This window comes from Rhamphochromis sp. 'chilingali' (assembly GCF_963969265.1).
Source record: "Rhamphochromis sp. 'chilingali' genome assembly, chromosome: 19".
Taxonomy (NCBI): domain Eukaryota; kingdom Metazoa; phylum Chordata; class Actinopteri; order Cichliformes; family Cichlidae; genus Rhamphochromis; species Rhamphochromis sp. 'chilingali'.
Window position 1 is genome coordinate 19845137 of NC_137946.1, and position 18675 is coordinate 19863811.

The following is an 18675-nucleotide window of genomic DNA, read 5'->3' on the forward strand; positions in this document are numbered from 1 at the left end:
ATCCTGTAACATATCCATTTCTGAAGCTTTCCCGAACGCTCTCACCGGGCATTGCAGGGATTATAACACCGGTCACGTAAACTAAAAGGGGATTCATCTAAGCTACACTGAGCTGACACAGAAACCTATAAATTACACGAGTGCGGAGATCTTCAAATGCAGACAAATGCAGTTTACTTCTCCGTGGTTGAATCAATACTGCAGCATCTGACGTGTCTGTGTTGTACACTGACCTTGAAACCTCTCCGCACTTTCTTATCATGCCAGCTTATTTAAATCGATGCTGGCTCACAGCTCCCTGCAGCTCACTGTCTCTCTCTGTGCCATGAATCCATATCAACAGTCTCGTTACAGAACTATGTAGAAATGGGTGACCTAGAAGCAATATAAATGAGAAAGTGAGCCTTCTCCCCCGTCTCCCTTCTTCTAACCATCTCATGAAGTATTCAGCTTGCACGAGGGAGAAAGCGGGCAAAAGCCATATATGAGAGAGAGGTGGTGGGGCGGATGTAGGCCAGTGTTTCTACTCCAGTGCCTCTTTTGAGAAACGCCAGTTTCAGACTGAGACAGGTTTCATTATTCTTTCATTAAATCCCACGAAGACACAATCACTGCACGAACTCGTGCAGTGATCAATCCCCATTTTGGCATTTGCACCTACCCTTTGCAGTCCTCTATAGCTAGCAGTATTTGAGTACCCTCACAGGTCTGCAGGACAGAGCAAGGTGTGGTGGTTTGCTCTTGCCATCCAGGCAACTGTTGCTAGGATACCAGGAGGCGCAGAGGAAGAGTAATTGCTGTGTGGGTGAGTGAGCAGGTGTGTGTGAGAGAGCACAGAAGTAGGCTGAGGTGCCGTACATAATTGATTAAAAAAAAAAAGGCCCTGAACTCTTCAGTGTAAAGAACTGGACTTTAAACTACTTTACACACACACACAGCACCCAAACATCTCGTTTTTAAATCACATTTTGTGTCTCTCATCTTATCTTTCATTAAAGAAAATACTCGAGATTGATCCATTCCTTCTATTTGCATCAGCAACAGTGACTATATGACCTCCTCACTGGATGGAAGTCGCCCTGAAGAGGCTGCACTGTAGCGTCAGACTAACATCAGTGCTCCTGAGCCTGATAGTTATACATAAATAATACTGGCTGTCTACAGCTGCAGTTTTTCCTCGACTGACCCATTTCTTTCTTAAGATTTTAGTCTGGCGACCTAAAGTTAGCAGACAGGCTTTAAAATCTAAGCTGACAATGTTTAGTGCTTGCCGATTTACAAGCACCAACTGCTCTCCAAGAGCCAAAATACTTTTCGGATTAAATGACGCGTATGTTACAAATAAAACCAATAGCACAAACAAGTCTCCACACAATTGGTTATTTGTGTTAAATCAATTAAAATCCTATCAAGAAAGCACTTAAACGCCTCTTCAGCACACAGACTACAAAGCTCTTACTTTGACATGCAGACTAGCCCGCTTTTTTTGACTATTAAAAGCAACAAGTGCAGCAGTTGCAGCATCCAATCAGATGCCTTTAATATCAAACGGACTGAATAATGTGCTGAAGCATCCAAACTTGCTCTTTGAGTTCTTGTTCCTCCTCCTCAAAGAAAGCACACACACGGGCAAGTTATATTTACAGAATTTTATTATGTTGCAAACAATGACATCCAGATATATTGATACACAACTTTTACTGTGCGTGTATGTGCATTTGTGAGTGTTTGTGTGTGTGTGTAAAGAGAGCAGTGAGACCACAGAAAGCAGAATGAAAACCCTGTGTGAGGGAGCCCTCAGTGGGTTAACAAGGCAGAGATAGCGAGCAAAAAAGAGGGCACTGGGCGATTTCTCCAGGGCGACGTACACACGCGCACAAACCTCAGGAAGAAAAAGGTGAGCCGGCTTATTTTCCTCTGTTAAACACACTTCTCGCTATGGGCTGTGTGCCTGTGCTCTCAGCAGCTTATGGATCATTAAGGTCCTGTGAGTGTCTACTAGAAAGCAAGTTTGTTAAAAGAGATGAAAGCGGCATGAATGAACACAGCGGGTGAGAAACTGCCTCCTCTCTCTCCTCTGACCATCAGAGCAGAGACGCTGGAGAGATTCTCCTGTCGTGACATACAAACACACACGCACACTCACACGACGTAAACACACATGTACATGTGCACTTGCACAAAAAAACAAAACTCATGAGATTCATCTAGGGAGCCGCAGCCTGCTTCAGTTTTTCATCTTCATTGTCAGCGTCGTCTCCTGGACAGGCTCCACTTTTCCCCACCTCCCTCACACTTTCTCCATCACCAACCACACAGTGACAGACCACAACAATGGAGGCATGGAGTAAAACAAAATTAAACTAAACCCCTCCAACAAAGAGGTGCTATTGGTATTCGTGCACTGTTAACCAGAACCCACCTAAGCCAGCACACAGATATTTACCCTTTGACCCGACGGGAAGTCATGAGAACGGTATGCAAATTTAAATTTTTTTTGTTGAATTAACCATGCAAGGATACTTCTTATTGGTTTTTTTTTGAGTGTGTTTATGTGTCAGAGATTGCGTGACATTTATTAAGCGTACCCTACATCCAGAATAATTTACACAAAAGGACAATAGTCATCTTAATAGGGCTGGACCGATGTAGGGGAGGAGGGGGGGGGGGGGGGGGGGGAGAGGGCAGCGAGGAGAGGGGAAAGCGGCCTTGGTCTACTATGGTTTGAAGTGCAGAGGGTTGGGGGTGGGCACAAGGAAGAGGGTGCAGGACAGGGTTGGGCTTTAGGGGTGGAGGTTGGGGGTGATTGAGGCAATCTCAGCGGCACTCCCACACTTTGACTGTCTGATCGACACTGCCCGTCACCACGTAGGGAGCAGTCTTGTGGAAATCTGCAAGAGAGGGAAACATCTGCTCAGACACATTCAACAAGTTCACACATCACAGAGTGAGCATCAGCTCCAGCTCAGGTTACAGAGCTTCAAATACAGACAGCTTCATCTTTTGTCATATGTTATTTATTTTTAAAAAGTGCGTCTCACCAAGAGAGGTAACAAAGTGTTCGTGGGCACTCAAGGTCTTCATGCAGCGTTTGTTCTTGTAGTCCCAGATCCTAATGGTCTTGTCATCAGCACAGCTTACTATGAATCTTCCTCCAGGGTGAAACAATATCCCGCGCACCCAGTTGTCATGTCCCACCTGCAGACACAAGACCGATTAGCTACCACACTCCTCACTATTCACCCACTGTGCAGCGACACTGGGACTGACACTTCCGTTACTCACCAGAGTCATGAGGCAGATCCCGATGCTCACATCCCACATCTTGATCGTTTTATCTCTGGAGCCAGAGAGCAGGAAAGGCCCAGGTTTTCCACTCTTCTTATTCTATCACAAAGACAGAGATAGGACGAGGCCATTAGAAACAGTGTTTGGTTGCAGCAAAGATGACAGTGAAGTTTGGTATGTGTAAAGATTCCTTCTAAGATATGAAGAGATCATTTTTCAGCTATGACAACATGATTTAAGGCAGGATTACGCTGCTCTGTGAGTCAGTCTGAGCCTACTGAATGTTTTTGCAGAGTGCTCAAATTGTAAATGAGGGCAATAATTCTACACTATTCACTAGAATAATTATGTAGTAACTCATAAGAGAGGTTGTCTGAATCATTAATTCCTTCTTATTTACAAAACCCTGCTTTACCACACCAAAGTAAAGTGGTTTATTACAGTAACTGCGCTGCTACTGAGGCAGACACTTTCATAGAACCCAATGTACATAAACATCCTCCTGGGTCCTGCAGCTGCCATATTCACCTCTGAGCCTGTAGCTTCTAGGATGGTGGGATGAGCGCTGTCGGGGGCCCAAGCGATGCACTCTACCACATGTTCGTGTTCCCGCAACTCAGCTTTGCACTCCTTTGAGGCAACCACCCAGACGCGCACCGTCTGGTCATTGGAGCAGCTGGCAATCAACGAGCCGTCCTGATTGGGACGCACCATCCTCACCCACTCCCTATGGCCTGTAAATGTCTTCACACAGTACCTACAGAAGAAAGTACAAGGTGATCTACAGAGAGCATGTTCAACTTATCCTAAATGCATTACTACAGAGGGCTAAAACAGCATTGTTGGAATAAAGAATGAAATGTTTAAAGTTAACTTTAAATCTAGTTTAAGACCGTAAAACATGCCTCTGTCTCACTTACCCAGTGGCCACCTCCCACATCTTGATAGTCTTATCTCTGGAGGCAGATACTATATGGTCACCATTTGGCATAATAGCTACAGATGACACATTGTGATCGTGGCCTGTAGGACAAAGTCAAAAGATTAGTTGGTCTGCTCTTAATAAGGCAGATACTTCCCAAATAAGACCATCAATGTGTAAGATCTCTAAAATAAGACTACTTTTCTCCCAAAATGAATGACAAGCCTCAGGCCACAAGGCCCAGATTAAACCAGAACTTTCTGTTGTCTGTTGTGTTAACAAAATTCTCTCTCAGAAATACTCACATATTTAAATATAATTACAGTAAGATTAAAAAAAATACTGTGTAACACAAGTTACGATGGTGTAACTTAAAAGCCTTTGCAGGCGGTGTTTTGTAAATATTTCTTACCATGCATTGTTCGAATGCACTCAAAGCCCTGAAAATCCCAAAGTTTGATGCTCATATCAGCTGAACATGAAGCCAGAAGTTTTCCTGACTGGTCAAAGGAGATGTCCTGCACAGAGTCTGTGTGGCCTTTGAGGGTTCGCTCAAAGTCCCCTGCTTCATAGTCCCACACCTAAAATTACAGATGCAGGCAGTGAGGAACGCCAGTCCACAATGATCAAGAAGAACTTAATATCGAACCTAAAAACACATGCACACAAAAGTGCATGTGTATTTAATCAAAAGTGATTAAATTGGTCATTATTGGACAGAATCATGACACAGGGTTGGGTTACAAAATGTAACAAAAATACTAAAAACAGAAAACATTTCAGCCTAATTAAAAAGTATGCAATTTACTACCACAGTGTCAGTTAAATTCATTAAAACAAGAATGAACTTTGACGTTGGAAAGAAAAAGATTTGCACATTTCCCAGTGCTGTGCTCTGGGAGTGCTCCCTCTGACAACACAAGCATCACCCCATCTCCACATAGATGAGCAGTGACAAAGCAGAAAAAAATAAAACAGCGAAGGAGGGAGGAGGATGAAGGGAGGAGGATGGAGGGGGAAGTGTGCTGAAGCCGAAACGCAGAGGATAAAAAGGGAGAGCAGCCTCAGATCTGCAGTACGGCTTTGATCTAAAGGGTCAGAGCTGCAGAGGATTCGCTGTGCTGCAACAGTCTCCCTGATTTTGCTCATGAAATGCTGCTCAACACAGACACCACTGATTTGAAATTCCTCAGAGAGACATTTTCAAAAGAGTATAACTGACTTCAGATAAGGCATTTCAAAGATGTGAACAAAATGTGATGTGAACAAGAAGGGAAAAAAAAAGACAGCAGCAACTTATGACAGACAAATGAATGCATAATGTATCAGAGTGACAGGTAGGACAGGTTCCAGCCCCTCAGTGACCTTGAATTAAATAAGCAGAAGAAGATGGAAAAATGTGTGAATGGGCGATACAGCTGTTAATTCTCCACTTTGATATGGTGAAAAAGGAGACGTTCTATTTTTCAGTATGGAAACTACACCTTCACACTGCCCATATCTACAATGTAAAGGCTCTCCTCTAAACTTGTTTTCTCAAACTGTGATAGAAATGTAAGGACTTAACTAACCATAAAATGAATGAACTGCATGCAGGATTTGTAAGCAAGGTTCAAATGCAACTGACTGTATTTACTAATATTTTAACAGTATGCAAATGTTGTCTGGCAATACAGATGCAAACCTTAATGGTAGCATCCTCAGAAGCTGTGACCATGACCGAAAACACGGGGTGGAATATAACACGCGTGACCGGAGCACGGTGCCCACTCAAGGCGTATCTCTCTGGGGGGCGAGGGATCCACTCCTTGGGGTCGCGCTTCTGGCCCACAGACCCTCCGTGTGTCATCTCCTCTTTAGCCTCATTCAATTTTGACTCCAATTCCATCACCTAAAGTAAAGCAAGGAAAAGCAACAGGTTAAGAAATCCAGTGAGACAACACTTATCCCAATAAACAAAAAAAAGTTTTCAAATTCATTAATGCAAATAAAACTCGCTTTACCTATAGCTTCTTTGTACAGGGGGCCATGGCTAAACGCAGTTATCACTTTACATATTGCATTGTGCTTGCAAGTTTATTCCGCCATGTTAAAAATGTACAGCTAATCTCAAACGTGTTTTCATTTGTTACCTTCTTCTGTAATCTGATAACCGAGGTCCACTTCTTTTCCAACAGCCCTGCATACTTCTTATCTACTTCTTCATTCTGTGAACCAAGTAAAAGACAACAAATGTTCCCCCTCATTAAAATTACATGTGCAACTTTTTGGTCATTTCTGTGCATCAACCTCGTCATACCATATCTAACTCTGCCTCTTTCTTGAAAGTGGAATACGCCTCCTCGTAGCCATTGGAACGAAGATAGTCAGCTATGGCCCGGTTTCTGACGAAAAAAATAAATAAATAAATAAAAAAATTACAACACCACAGTCATTTTTTTTTTGTTTTGTTTAAAGGTTTCATCTCAAGATTTAACCAACTCTTTGGAAATGCAGTTTCTGTGAAACCACTAGAGTCCAAAACAAATTTCTGCGAGAGGAAAATTAAGTATATTGTATCATATATCACTAACATTTCTAATCTTACGTGACAAACATGAACTGAGGGCAGTTGTGCCAAATCAAACACATGTCAATAAAGTCAAGGTGATGTCGACATTTATTAAGTAGCAAGTCTACCCCAACCGAAATTCTGGTTCTTGAAAGAGGGCAGAGTGCACCCCGTCTTATGATGGGGGCTTTGGGATTCAAGTTTCACAGTTCCCCTCCCCTTAAAAGTCGGGCAGTTTGAGCAAGTGTCAGAGGAAATTCTAACCCTTCATTGAAGAAAACAAAACGTAAGGACCCGATCACTGGGAAACTGTGTTTTGTGCTGCTATGGAAACCAAAGACTTGGCACAGAAAGAGTCCTGAACACCAAGTGTGGATGACACGAAGCCCACAACCCACAAGTCCATGGAAACGCATAGCGAGCATGCAAATACACACATACAGAGTTATATAAATGATTGTAAGGGCTCTTTTATAAGATGAGGGGTGAATATTTCATGAGTAAGTGAGCTAAATTTAGGCTGCAGCTTTGGGGCTACTTCGAATGTCTGATAAATCCTGTCTGCTATTGCTTTTCAACAGGATTTCCACTGATTTCTTCGTTTCGGGGTTTTTCAGACCTTTATTGCAACAAGACAGCAAAGAGAAGACAGAAAAGCTGGGAGAAAGACCAGTGGGGGACAGAAAACAAACAAACAACAACAAAAAAAAACCCAACAACAACAACAAAACAAACCCCCTGCACAGTAAGTACTCTTGGGCCAGATTCAAACCTGAGCCTCTGTGTTGGTGTTATGGTATATGGGTCGCCCACTTAACTTAATAAGCATAGGGGTTTTTCAGGTTTTTCATGAGTTAAACCAGCCATGATCAAACCTGTTTTTTTTGGGGGGTTTTTTCCCAACGTTCTACATTTTGAAGTCCAATGGTGAGTTAAACTCCTAAAACATGTTTAAAAATATACTTTTTGTATTGTCTGGACTGTGAGATCAGCCAGTCATTCACCACGGAAGAAGGCTGCCCACATTAAACAGCCATCACTTTGTTAAGTTCCTCCTCCTGGCACACCCCACTCATTTATTTGCTCCTGTCATGCGGGGTTATGAAATATTCACCAAGCAGCTAACAAGTGAAGCACCATAAAGCTCACATCTCTTTACACTTCCTACAATACGTTCTTGTAAGGCAGCGTTTTGTATCAGGACTAGAAAATACAAAATTTACAAAAAAAAAAAAAAGGCTCATTTATAGAAAGTGCCCCCCTCCCTCTCCTCAAGTCCTATCAGTTTACATGTCCATTCTTGTTTGTATGTTTAAGAAGGCTGCATTCCCACACATTTACATCAGGGCACTCACAGTTCATCTCTTTGTCTCTGTGACAGCACCATGGTGGCTGCTGTTCACTCCCTCTCAGGGAGGTGAGGATGAGGTGATGTGGGAGGGGAGGGGGAAGTCTGGCTCGTAAGTGTCTGGTGGTGAGGTGCCCGATCCCTCAGAACTTTCTCCTCCAGGGGTGCAAAGGTGGGGAAAGTAAAGGTGCCGGGCAGAGCAAGATGATCTGGAGATACTGCCGTCACCCAAATGTCAGAATCAGGTTCCACGAGTTCTCCCAAAGGTCCAAATCTGTCTCACTGAACAGATGAGCCCATCACCTGATGAACAGAGGAGAGGGTGAAGAGCAGTGGATTAAACATACATATATGCAGTATTCAGACATACAGAAACATGGGACACATGAATTACAATCTAGAAGAATTCTCCAACAGTAAAGTCAGTGGTAAAAGAATATGAAACTTTTCAACACCACATTTTGGAGCCAACAAACTTTCCAGTATTTTTTTTAAAGCAGATTTTATTTGTGATTCCAGAATAGGAATGTGAGCAGCTAGATGTTGAAATCCTGCTGTTTGTAGTGGTGCAACGGATCAAAAGTCTCACGGTTCGGATCGGATCAGATCACGTTTTTTTTCATCACAGATTGGATGCCTCCACTCTGCCTCCTGACATCTGACCCACGTTAACACATGGACTGAACAGACACACACCCACAATGGACAACTGTACCCTCAAACACACAATAATAACATGGACTGAACCACCACTCACAACCACTAGCACTTTATATAGCCTCTGTAGAAATTATCCACATATCTCACTTATCTTAACTGCACTACTGTATAGCTCTGTGTAAATAATCATTCTGTACATTCGATAATTTTTAATCCTACAACTGTTTACAACTTGCATAGTTCCCATTTCTGTATAGCTGTATATCTCAGATTTCTGTAAAGTTATTTATTTCATATTCTGTATAGTTTTTCATATTTATATCCTGTTCATAGCTTGTACTCACTACAGCCTGTACATACTTATAGTTATAGAATATTCACAACATACTTCATACCGTGTACATTATAACATACCATAATAGACCCATTTCTGTAATATACTCACATATCTATATTATTGCTAATATATATTGTAATATATCTATATCACTAAAGCACTTCTGGATGGATGCAAACTGCATTTCGTTGCCCTGTACCTGTGCATGTGTAATGACAATAAAGTTTAATTCTATTCTATTCTATCAATTTTCGAATCAGCGAAAAAAAAAAAAAAAAAAAGACAACAAAAATTTAAGTCGCCATTTACTTATTTAAGTACTTTTTGCCTATTAAAAAACATTCAACTCAAGACTCATTCCTCGCTGTGATTTAATGAGCGGTCAAGTAACTTTAAACTTTTCCTGCTCATACATGCTTGGAGCGATCTTGTCACTGAAGTGGACGCGCGACGGGATATCATAGCGTGGCTCAAGCACGTTCATCATAGTTTAAACTAGTGCTGTCAGTGTAAATCTCGTTAAGATGACGTTAATGCCATAACTGCATTAACGTGTTAACTAGTTACCGCGGATCGCCCCGTGCGTGGGGCTGCACGGCGTCAATGCGTCAACTAGCGCATTGACTAGTTTAAACCCCCTGTTTTGCACAACAGAATACGGCCTCCCGTCTGCAGCTAAACACCCCAATAGCTTTTGTAATAGCTTTAGCCCGGTCGGACTGGGCAGCAAAGGACTGCTTAAATACCGCAAACTCCTCTGCTCCTCCACTTGGACCGCTAGCGCTGACCATAGCTATCGCTTGACAGACTGATCACGTGCACCATACACATACTTTTTTCTTTTTTTTCGAATCTTCGGATCACGTGCGTGCTGAACTGTGGAGTGGGATCGGTTCGGATTACGGATCAACCATGATCCGTTGCACCACTACTGGTTTGTTAATCAAATTACTCTAATTTTTCCTGTTATTAAGATGTTCCGATGGCACTGTTCCCTCTCTGTGATGGGGAGTTGAAAACAACAACAACAAAAAAGATAGCTTATAGGTGATAACTGTGTTAATGAATGCTGTTCTGCAGTATTCTGATGTAGAACATGACTGATTGATTATACAAAGCAATGTGTTCTGCACATGCGCGTGGACGTTGACCTACAAAGGTGGAACGCACACACAGTAACAAATGCAATTTGACTTTTACAGAATGCTAATCTTAAAGGTAGGGCTGCTCGATTATGGCAAAAATGATGATCACGATTATTTTCACTGAAATTGAGATCGCGATTATTTGACGATATTTATTTAACCCTTTAAGACCTACTATAGAACCAAGTCCGCCAGAGCTCATATTATTTTTTTTTACATGTTGTAGTGCCGTTTGTGGGAGCATTTCAATTTGCTATGCAACTGTTATAGCCCATATTTTAATAATATGTATGCATTAAGTCCATAGTAACTACATTAATTGCAAAAAAGTGCAATAAACTACAAAAAAATTGAAAATCGTTTTTGTTTTTTACATGTATTTCTACTTGGAGAAATTTAAGAGGTTTATCCCTCAAAACTTTAAATACAAAAAAGTTGCAAAAAATAGTTTACAACAACAGGAAATTTATTTTGAGTGTATTCATAGTTTTATTTTGGAGATACAGCAATTTTTATATACTGCAGGAAAAACGAAAAAACAATCCTATGATGCAAATTTGCAAAGAAAACAGCATGTGCATCAAAATAAACTATTTCCAGCAGTGCAATTTGAGTTCTAAGCATCCCAGCAACTATTCAGAAAGGTCAAACATGACCAGTATAGGCTTTTAAGGCCTACAAGTAAAAAACTACAATTTCCGCGAAAATGACGTCACTTCCGGTTTCGGCCAGGAAATGGCAGACATACAGTTCGCGCTGACGTCTGTTTCACTGTGGGAAGTGTTACGAACAGCTGATAGGAACGGCAAAGCGTGTTTCTGGAATATTGTGTTTTTGTTCCTGCAAGAGCTTTTTATGCAGTTTTTGCAAAGCTTTATGTGGAAGGAAACCGACCGAGGACAAGCTGATGGCATCAGATGTAAGTACAACTCCTCTGGTTTCATATGCAAAACAAATTATTGCGCTAGCTTACACGGTTCCGGTTCTACAGGGATTTAAAAATAGTTACACAACACGGAGCGTGCTGCTCTGACCGGCTTTAAAGGGTTAACAATGACTTTAAAAAATAATATAAAATAGTGTGCAACACCACTGAAGTTTTTTTACCTCTCTTTTCAACCAGCGGCAGTCACTCTCCTCTCCAAATAACTTCTGCTTAGCTTTCCGGGCTTCCCTCGGGTCCTCTTAATCAGTGGTCTCCAACCTTTTTTGCGCCCGACAATATTTTCACGGACCGGCCTTTAAGGTGTCGCGGATAAATGAGGGAGGGGCTAATAATCGGCTCAGTCATTTTTAATGATCGTTGAAAGCCCAGATCGTAATCGTGATTAAAATTCGATTAATTGAGCAGCCCTACTTAAAGGCGCAATTTAGTACAGTGGAACCCCGACTTACGAAATTAATCTGTTCCCGAGGGTCTTTCGTAACTCGAAAATCTTTGTAAGTCGAAGCACCCATTGCGCGTTTTGAGTGAGGCGATGCTGAACGATAGGCTATAGGCTAATTGCTAACTAGAACAACGTCGTTCAAGTGGAACCGCGAAGCGCAAGTACGGAAGCCAAGGGGTTGTCACATGATTTGGAAGGCATTGTAGGCTCAGCCAATCAGAGCCAGCAGATTTCATTACTCGGGCATTTTGCCGTAACATGGGCAGAAATACTGTCGTTCAGTGCCTTCGTAACTTGAATTTTTCGTGAAACGGGGTATTCGTAAGTCGGGGTTCCACTGTATAATTTTTTTCCTTTTGGACCACTTGATTTACTAGTCTTTTAAACAACTGGTTCAATGCATGCAGTTTTTATGTCCCGATAACCACAGAAATGATTTTTGGTATTCATTTATCTTTATTTTACATGGAAGTCCCACTGAAATCAAATCTCTTTGACATGACCAAGGTAACAGCCATACAAACTCAAAATACAATAAAATCAAATATAATGTAAAATGCGAGAGAGTATAGGATATACTATATACACTGGTGTGCACATAAGTGGTCCACAGGTGCGCATGGATTAACCCCAGACACTGACAGAGGACCATAAGAGCATGTTGCCCTTGTTTATGTCACAGTCTGCTGCATTGTTCTCGTCCACTTCACCCTTTAGACCGCCTTAAGATAAATGAAAACTGCAAGGTGCCTCACTGGAAACTGTTCATAATAATATTTATATTTTACAGATGAGCATCTGCTTAAAACGGAAGCATTCAACCACTGCAAACATTTAGCCTGTAATATCCTAGAAGGAGCTCCTCTCTCCTGCCTGCAAACATGATGACTGACTGAGATGACAGGACAGAGCAAATGATTTTAGCTGATCTCATCTCTCACCATGGTGTAAAAACAGCGATTTGACCAAACATACCATGCTCCATCTATTACAGAACCAAGACAATCTCTGTTACTTCTGCACCTGCCCGACACTTCTGAACATCACCATTAAGGAGAAAATACTTTAAAAGAACACACAGGCAAAAGTTATTGCAAATAAATAATAATTGAAGAACGGTATAAAATTCACAAACACCTTTTTAAATCTTCTAAGTTATTACACTGAGAGGCAAATGTGTTTAGTTACAAGGTTAGGACAAAAGGAACTCATGCGGGGGCGATTTGTTTGCAACCTTCCATTCTCTTAAATTAATTTTTTTTTTTTAAATAAAATAAAATACAAAAATTATTTTAATGAGTTTTCTACACAAAGATATAAACAAATAAAAAAGGAAAACCATACACACTTATTAGTAGGGGTGCAACGATACACAAAATTCACGGTTCGGTTCGGTTCGATACTTTGGTGTCACGGTTCGATATTTTTTCGATACAAAAAAATGTTCATGCCTTTTTAATTTGTCATTTATTAAAATTATAAATATATATTTTAACTCAAAAGTACAGTTTTTAAATTTAACCCTAACCCTTGTGCGTGTTTTTTATTTTGACAGCGAATGCGCACCTGCGGGACCACTTTTGTGCAGCCCTGGTTATTTAGCTCGTCATATTGCAGCCACAGAAATTCTTTTGTCCATGAAACCATAAAGCTGCACTTTCTTTTTGCCTTATAGTCTGATTTGTCATAACTTCTCCGTTTTGTGGTAAGCTTTTCTTTGGCTGTCACTTCTTCACCCTGACCTGTCTTGTTTGGCTCAGCAGAACTGAAATGCTTTTACACATGCACTCACATAAGCTCAGCGATTCTCTGCGCGATCAACCTCTCACATGTTTAAGCTTGCTGCGGGAGATTTCACTTGTCATGTTTGCATAGTAAGCTAACGATTAATAAGACGATGTCAGAGGAATTGGTGCGCAAATTATCATCACTCACAGATCAGTGCTGTCGCTCTCTATACACAGTTCGCACGATTGCAAAGTGAAAGCAAAAAAACAAGCGCAAATTCAAACGCGATTTCAATATGTCACATATTGACAGTGGCTCACCGATGCCAATGACATAATTACCCAGCTACATTTCTGAAAGAATGCAAAAGCATTGACATATATTTTTCCTTCCTACAATAGCCCGACGGGCAGGGAAGAGATTTTGGTAGCCCGACTGAAAAAAATCGCTAGCCCCAGGACGTCAGGCTAGCGATATTGCAAGCCCTGTATCTGATTGAGAAATCATGCATCTTTGGAAAAGAGAGTTTATTACAGAGAAATGTCTCTTTCCAAAATAAAAGCTATACTATCCGCTTCTTCTGGGCTATATTCTCAGCAGCATAAGGAGAATCATGTGCTAACAGCTGTCTAAATGACTCGGCTAAAGTTAGTAGCATGCTTGTTGTTTTTGTCTTTGCACTAGGATGATGTAAATGTGCAGTCATATTCGTTGTGTTCCCACTAGTGCTTTCAGGTTAATCTCGTTGAAATGACTTTAACACCACAACACGGCAAATCTCCGTTAACGAGCTACCGCCGATCGCCCAGTGCATGGGGCTAGACGGCCAACACGTTAACGAGCTAACTGCGCTAACACACTAGTTCCCACCCATGTAATTGAGCATTGCATGGCACATCCAACATACTGTTTTACTTTAGTCCATGACTCGCTTACCTTCAGGGTCATACGTCACATGAAAACCAAAATAATTCCAAACGCCAGATTTGAATGAGGGTGGGGGAGCTTAACTTCTGTCTTGCTAGCTTGCCCTGCGCTCTTCCTTCTGACTATGCTGTCTGTGTTGAGCGCTCAGTGGATCTGCGCTCGACAGTGCAGCCTAGGCGGAGTAGTCGAACGCAGATTCACTGAGCGCTCAACACAGACAGCATCGTCAGAAGGAAAGTTGATAAAATAAATTACAAATGTTGTATTGTTCGATACATATGCGTACCGAACCGAAAGCACTGTATCGAACGGTTCAATATCGATACGAATATCGTTGCACCCCTACTTATTAGTGTATGAACATAACTGCTTATTTTCTAGTTAGAAACCGGGTGTTGTATCATTTGTAAACATTCACATAATCATTAAGCTATTAGAAACATGTTTATGCAACATTTGTTTATGCAACATTTTTTTAAGACACACCTCTATTTCTACCACTAACTAGCCTCTACGTGTGAATTCATGAAGTTTATGAATGCAGCTTGCTAACCAACTTCAGTAGCACTGGATAATAACTTCATAGTCTCATTCAAATATGTCAACTTATGGCTTGAAGAAACCAGGTGGCTGAAAAAGCACCAACACTGAAGCTTCAAAATGTGTAGTCCAAACTCAGTGGGTGGATACGACCATCTTTTATACCATCTATTATTCTCCCTCACTTTTCCCAAGATCTGGTTCGAGGTATAACAGAATGACCAATGGGTAACTTCATGGTCGCGGGTCCATTTTTTCATACTGTCTGATACACAGAAGTAGCTAGAGAACAATTCAAAGAACCAACCCAATAATTAGTTAAGTGCATTTATGCAATCCTATAATCACAGGATTTAAGATTTTGATTTTTCATGGCTGAGCTTACAATAACAAGGGGGAAAGACAGCGTCCCTTTTCTTCTGTCTTCAAAACACACAGTTCCTACAGTGCAGGATTCTTTTTTTTTTTTTTTTTTTACAATTATAGAAAGAAGGAACCTTTGAAAAGAAAAGTCAAATTAAACAACCTTGTGATTGTCCATAGGTGTGCAGCCATGGGTCACAGCAGCCAGCAACTGACTGTGGAAGATTTAAAGAATATCTGAGAAATGACACTTCTATATTCTAGATACTTGGTGATTTCTGCAAGCAATTGATTGTGCATTTACATAAAAAGAATATAATCATACTATGATATTGCCCAATGTGATTTAATTGCTCTAAACCTTTATTATTAAACCAATGCCAACGTCTTTAGATGGACAAACAAGCCAACGTGGTGTCATCGGCACATTATCCATGAGGCGATCAGTAGAGTGTACATAGCATACCGAACACTTTCAATTTAGCAGTCAGTGAAAAGGACAGAGATGTCCTCCCATCTTGCTCCCGATGCTCATCGTTATCCACAAAGCTCTTCACGCCTCTCACCAAGAGCTACAAATGTACCCATGAAATACTCTCAAACCGTGAAGGTGAAAGATGACTAAGCCCCCATTAAGACTACAATAACAGGCAGTGATGTCAGCTACGCCTCAGCTCCTCCCGACTCAAATACGCGTTATGTTCAGTTTAACAAGCAACATGCACAGGTGACCCAGACCTTACCGCACTTGTCAAATAATCGCACCGCTATCTAAGCGGTGTAGAAATTCATTACTAATTGTAATGATGCAATCATGAGAATAATTTCACTGAACCTGCTAGGCACTCCTACATTCCCTATCTTCTTATCAACCAAACTACTTTACAATGATAAGGCAAGATTTTACACAGGCTCAAAATAGGACTTTGCAGAAGGAGACTACATACGTGAGCAAGACTAGTCCAAATACAGTTAAGGCCAACGTCTCAGCTGCCCTACTTAAAAGACGTCTATGCATTTCCCTGTTATTTCTCGTCACTTCACACACCAAAATCTATTCTATTTTACAACCAAGTAAATTAATCACCATTTACAAAAAAATTATAACAATGAATGTCTGTGAAGGTTCTCAGTCATCCAGGTCATCGTAGTCAAAGGAGCTTGACAATGAATAATAAAACTCTAAATTCTCTATCCTGGGTAATTTTGTGTTGGAAGACAACCAAAGACTCCTTTTTTCAACTTCAAAGTATAGACAGAGGAAAAAAAAAAAAAAAAAAACTGCACATTATAAAACAGGAAAATAAAATACACTGGATAAGCTGAATCAAAAGCATGACCCTAAAAACTGACTTGGCATGGTTTGTAGACAATTTAAACCATCACATTTTTTTTATTTGTTTGTTTGAAATTTGTTTAAAATAAAGACTTCCAGAAAGGTTTGGGTTCTTCACTTAAGCTATTAGTTATACACCATAATAAAAGAGCCTACAGGCAGAGATTAGAAACAGAACTAATCATGCCTTTTTAACTCCTTGATAAAATGTACAGCCTGTGGGTACACGTGTCTCGACTGAGTTTATGACTAGACAGAGGGGCATATGTTGTTTTGTTATTTAGATAAGACATAATTTCACAATGTTTACATGCAGACCCAATGAAACAAAAAGGTGACAAAAACCAACCAAACCCATTAGTATTTGCTCTGTTCGTGTCAAACTGCTGAGCAATGCCCCTCCTTATGGATGACCTTCAGGCCAAACAAGTCCCTTCTTGCACAGACTAAAGCATATAGCAATGTTTGCTTACTAACCAAACATCATGACAAAGCAATCTGTTTTATTCCACTTGCAAGCCCTGATACTTAAGATTTCCTTAATTATGTCATTTAAGTTTATTCTATTAGTCTAGAACTTCAGCTTAAAAGTTATTCTCACGACCAAAGTGCTGCCAACAGTCACAGCCCATGACATAAAAAATCCAAACTATTTAACAATCTTAAAAATGGTACCAAAAATACCCAAACAACTACAACAAAAACCTGCATATTAATAGATGCAGGCATCTCAAACATATTATAAACAAATCAGAAATGCATGCATAAATGTAGCACTGAATTGAACCTTTACCTTAGTATATAAAATATAATTTCACGCTATAAGATGGACAGTCTAATGAACAAGCACTGGCCTTCGCGTTCCGTGTTATGCAATAGCAACTGGTAGACAAATCAATAATGATTCAATTAGCAAAATTGGGCTTAGAAGACAGTTTTGTGCACAGCAATTTAAATCTGCATAGTATTTTTCCATCAGACTCCACTCTGAATGTAATTCCTAAAATGCAGGTTTAAATATGGAGGAAAACTACCAAATGTCCCAAGACTGCTTCATGTATTACAAATCATAGACGAGTTTTAAAATCTGGATAGGGTGACGTCTTTCTAAGCCTCTGTGGCCACAAGGGCAAAGTTGCAGTACAGCCTCAGCAACGCCCTTTCCAGCTAGCGTTAGCTTAGCACGACAAGTGCACCAAGTCCGCTAATAACCACACGCTGGATTCCTGGATCACCACACCGTCAACATAACAAAATATACAAAGGGCGTCTGTCCACACCAACGAAGAGCTAAAACATCCAGCCGCTTGTTTGACAAAAAATAACTGCTACCCGATATATGTGAAGGCGGAGAGGGTATGAGCCCCAAGTTTGGGATGTTATTGCCAATATTCCCAATACGAGACAACACAAAAGGCTTCAACTTTCAGAATTCAGAACCTTAATTTAGGCGTTTTCCAGCCGCATCAGATCCTTTGCAGCTGACCGTGAGAAATATGACAGCACCCAGGTTAGCTTAGCCGGCTAGCACACCACGTTAGCTCATCCGAACTTCCATAAATAGGCGTAGCTAACGTTAGCTCGATCTACAGGGAGGGTTCACAACAAGCGCCCAGATGCAAGTCATGCATAGTCCGAGAGTCGCGACACTTGCTTTTAAAAATCCCAGTCACACTCGGGGGCGTTGAATAACCTCACTGTGAGACTGTCTCAACGTTCAACCTCCGAGTCGATGATCTTATGCGGGCGAACTTTTGCCACTTAGCTTAGCTCTCGGCCTCTCCGCCATTTTGAGGTTGGAACGGGAAAGCGCAGACACTGCAGGCAATTCGTCGTCAAAATAACAAGTCTCACTAAGTGCCAAAACAAAAATACACATTTGTTACAACTAATAACTTACCATAAGGCAAATCTCATTCTCATATCTTCTTTCCTGGCCCGAGCATGCGACGGAATACCCTGGTTTTGATGTGATAATGGGACTTTTCGCATCACCCGGCACGGACGGCCAGATTTTTCTCCTCTTGGTACCACCGCATTCGCCCGACCCAGCTAACGGTCGCGGTTGGATATCGGGAGCGCGCACGTTCACATGAATGGTGGCGCGCAGCGTACAGATATCACGCTCTAAATATCACGCTT

The 18675-nt window shown here is 41.1% G+C and overlaps 1 protein-coding gene across 2 annotated transcripts; it reads right to left on the reverse strand.

The window, feature by feature from the left end:
- Positions 1 to 1633: 1633 nt before the first annotated feature.
- On the reverse strand, positions 1634 to 18592 carry LOC308387098 (lissencephaly-1 homolog A-like). 2 transcript variants are annotated; one of them, XM_080866986.1, is made up of 11 exons: positions 18434 to 18592; positions 8117 to 8412; positions 6510 to 6594; positions 6343 to 6417; positions 5895 to 6101; positions 4623 to 4791; positions 4209 to 4311; positions 3817 to 4045; positions 3286 to 3387; positions 3042 to 3198; positions 1634 to 2891 (listed from the first exon to the last, which is right to left on the reverse strand). In XM_080866986.1, exons 2-11 carry the CDS (start codon positions 8146 to 8148, stop codon positions 2818 to 2820), a joined length of 1233 nt encoding a protein of 410 aa, XP_080723112.1. In that variant the 5' UTR covers positions 8149 to 8412; positions 18434 to 18592; the 3' UTR covers positions 1634 to 2817. The 2 variants fall into 2 exon arrangements, with proteins under 2 accessions (XP_080723112.1, XP_080723113.1); XM_080866987.1 differs by lacking the exons at positions 6343 to 6417; positions 6510 to 6594.
- Between the last annotated feature and the right edge of the window lie 83 nt (positions 18593 to 18675).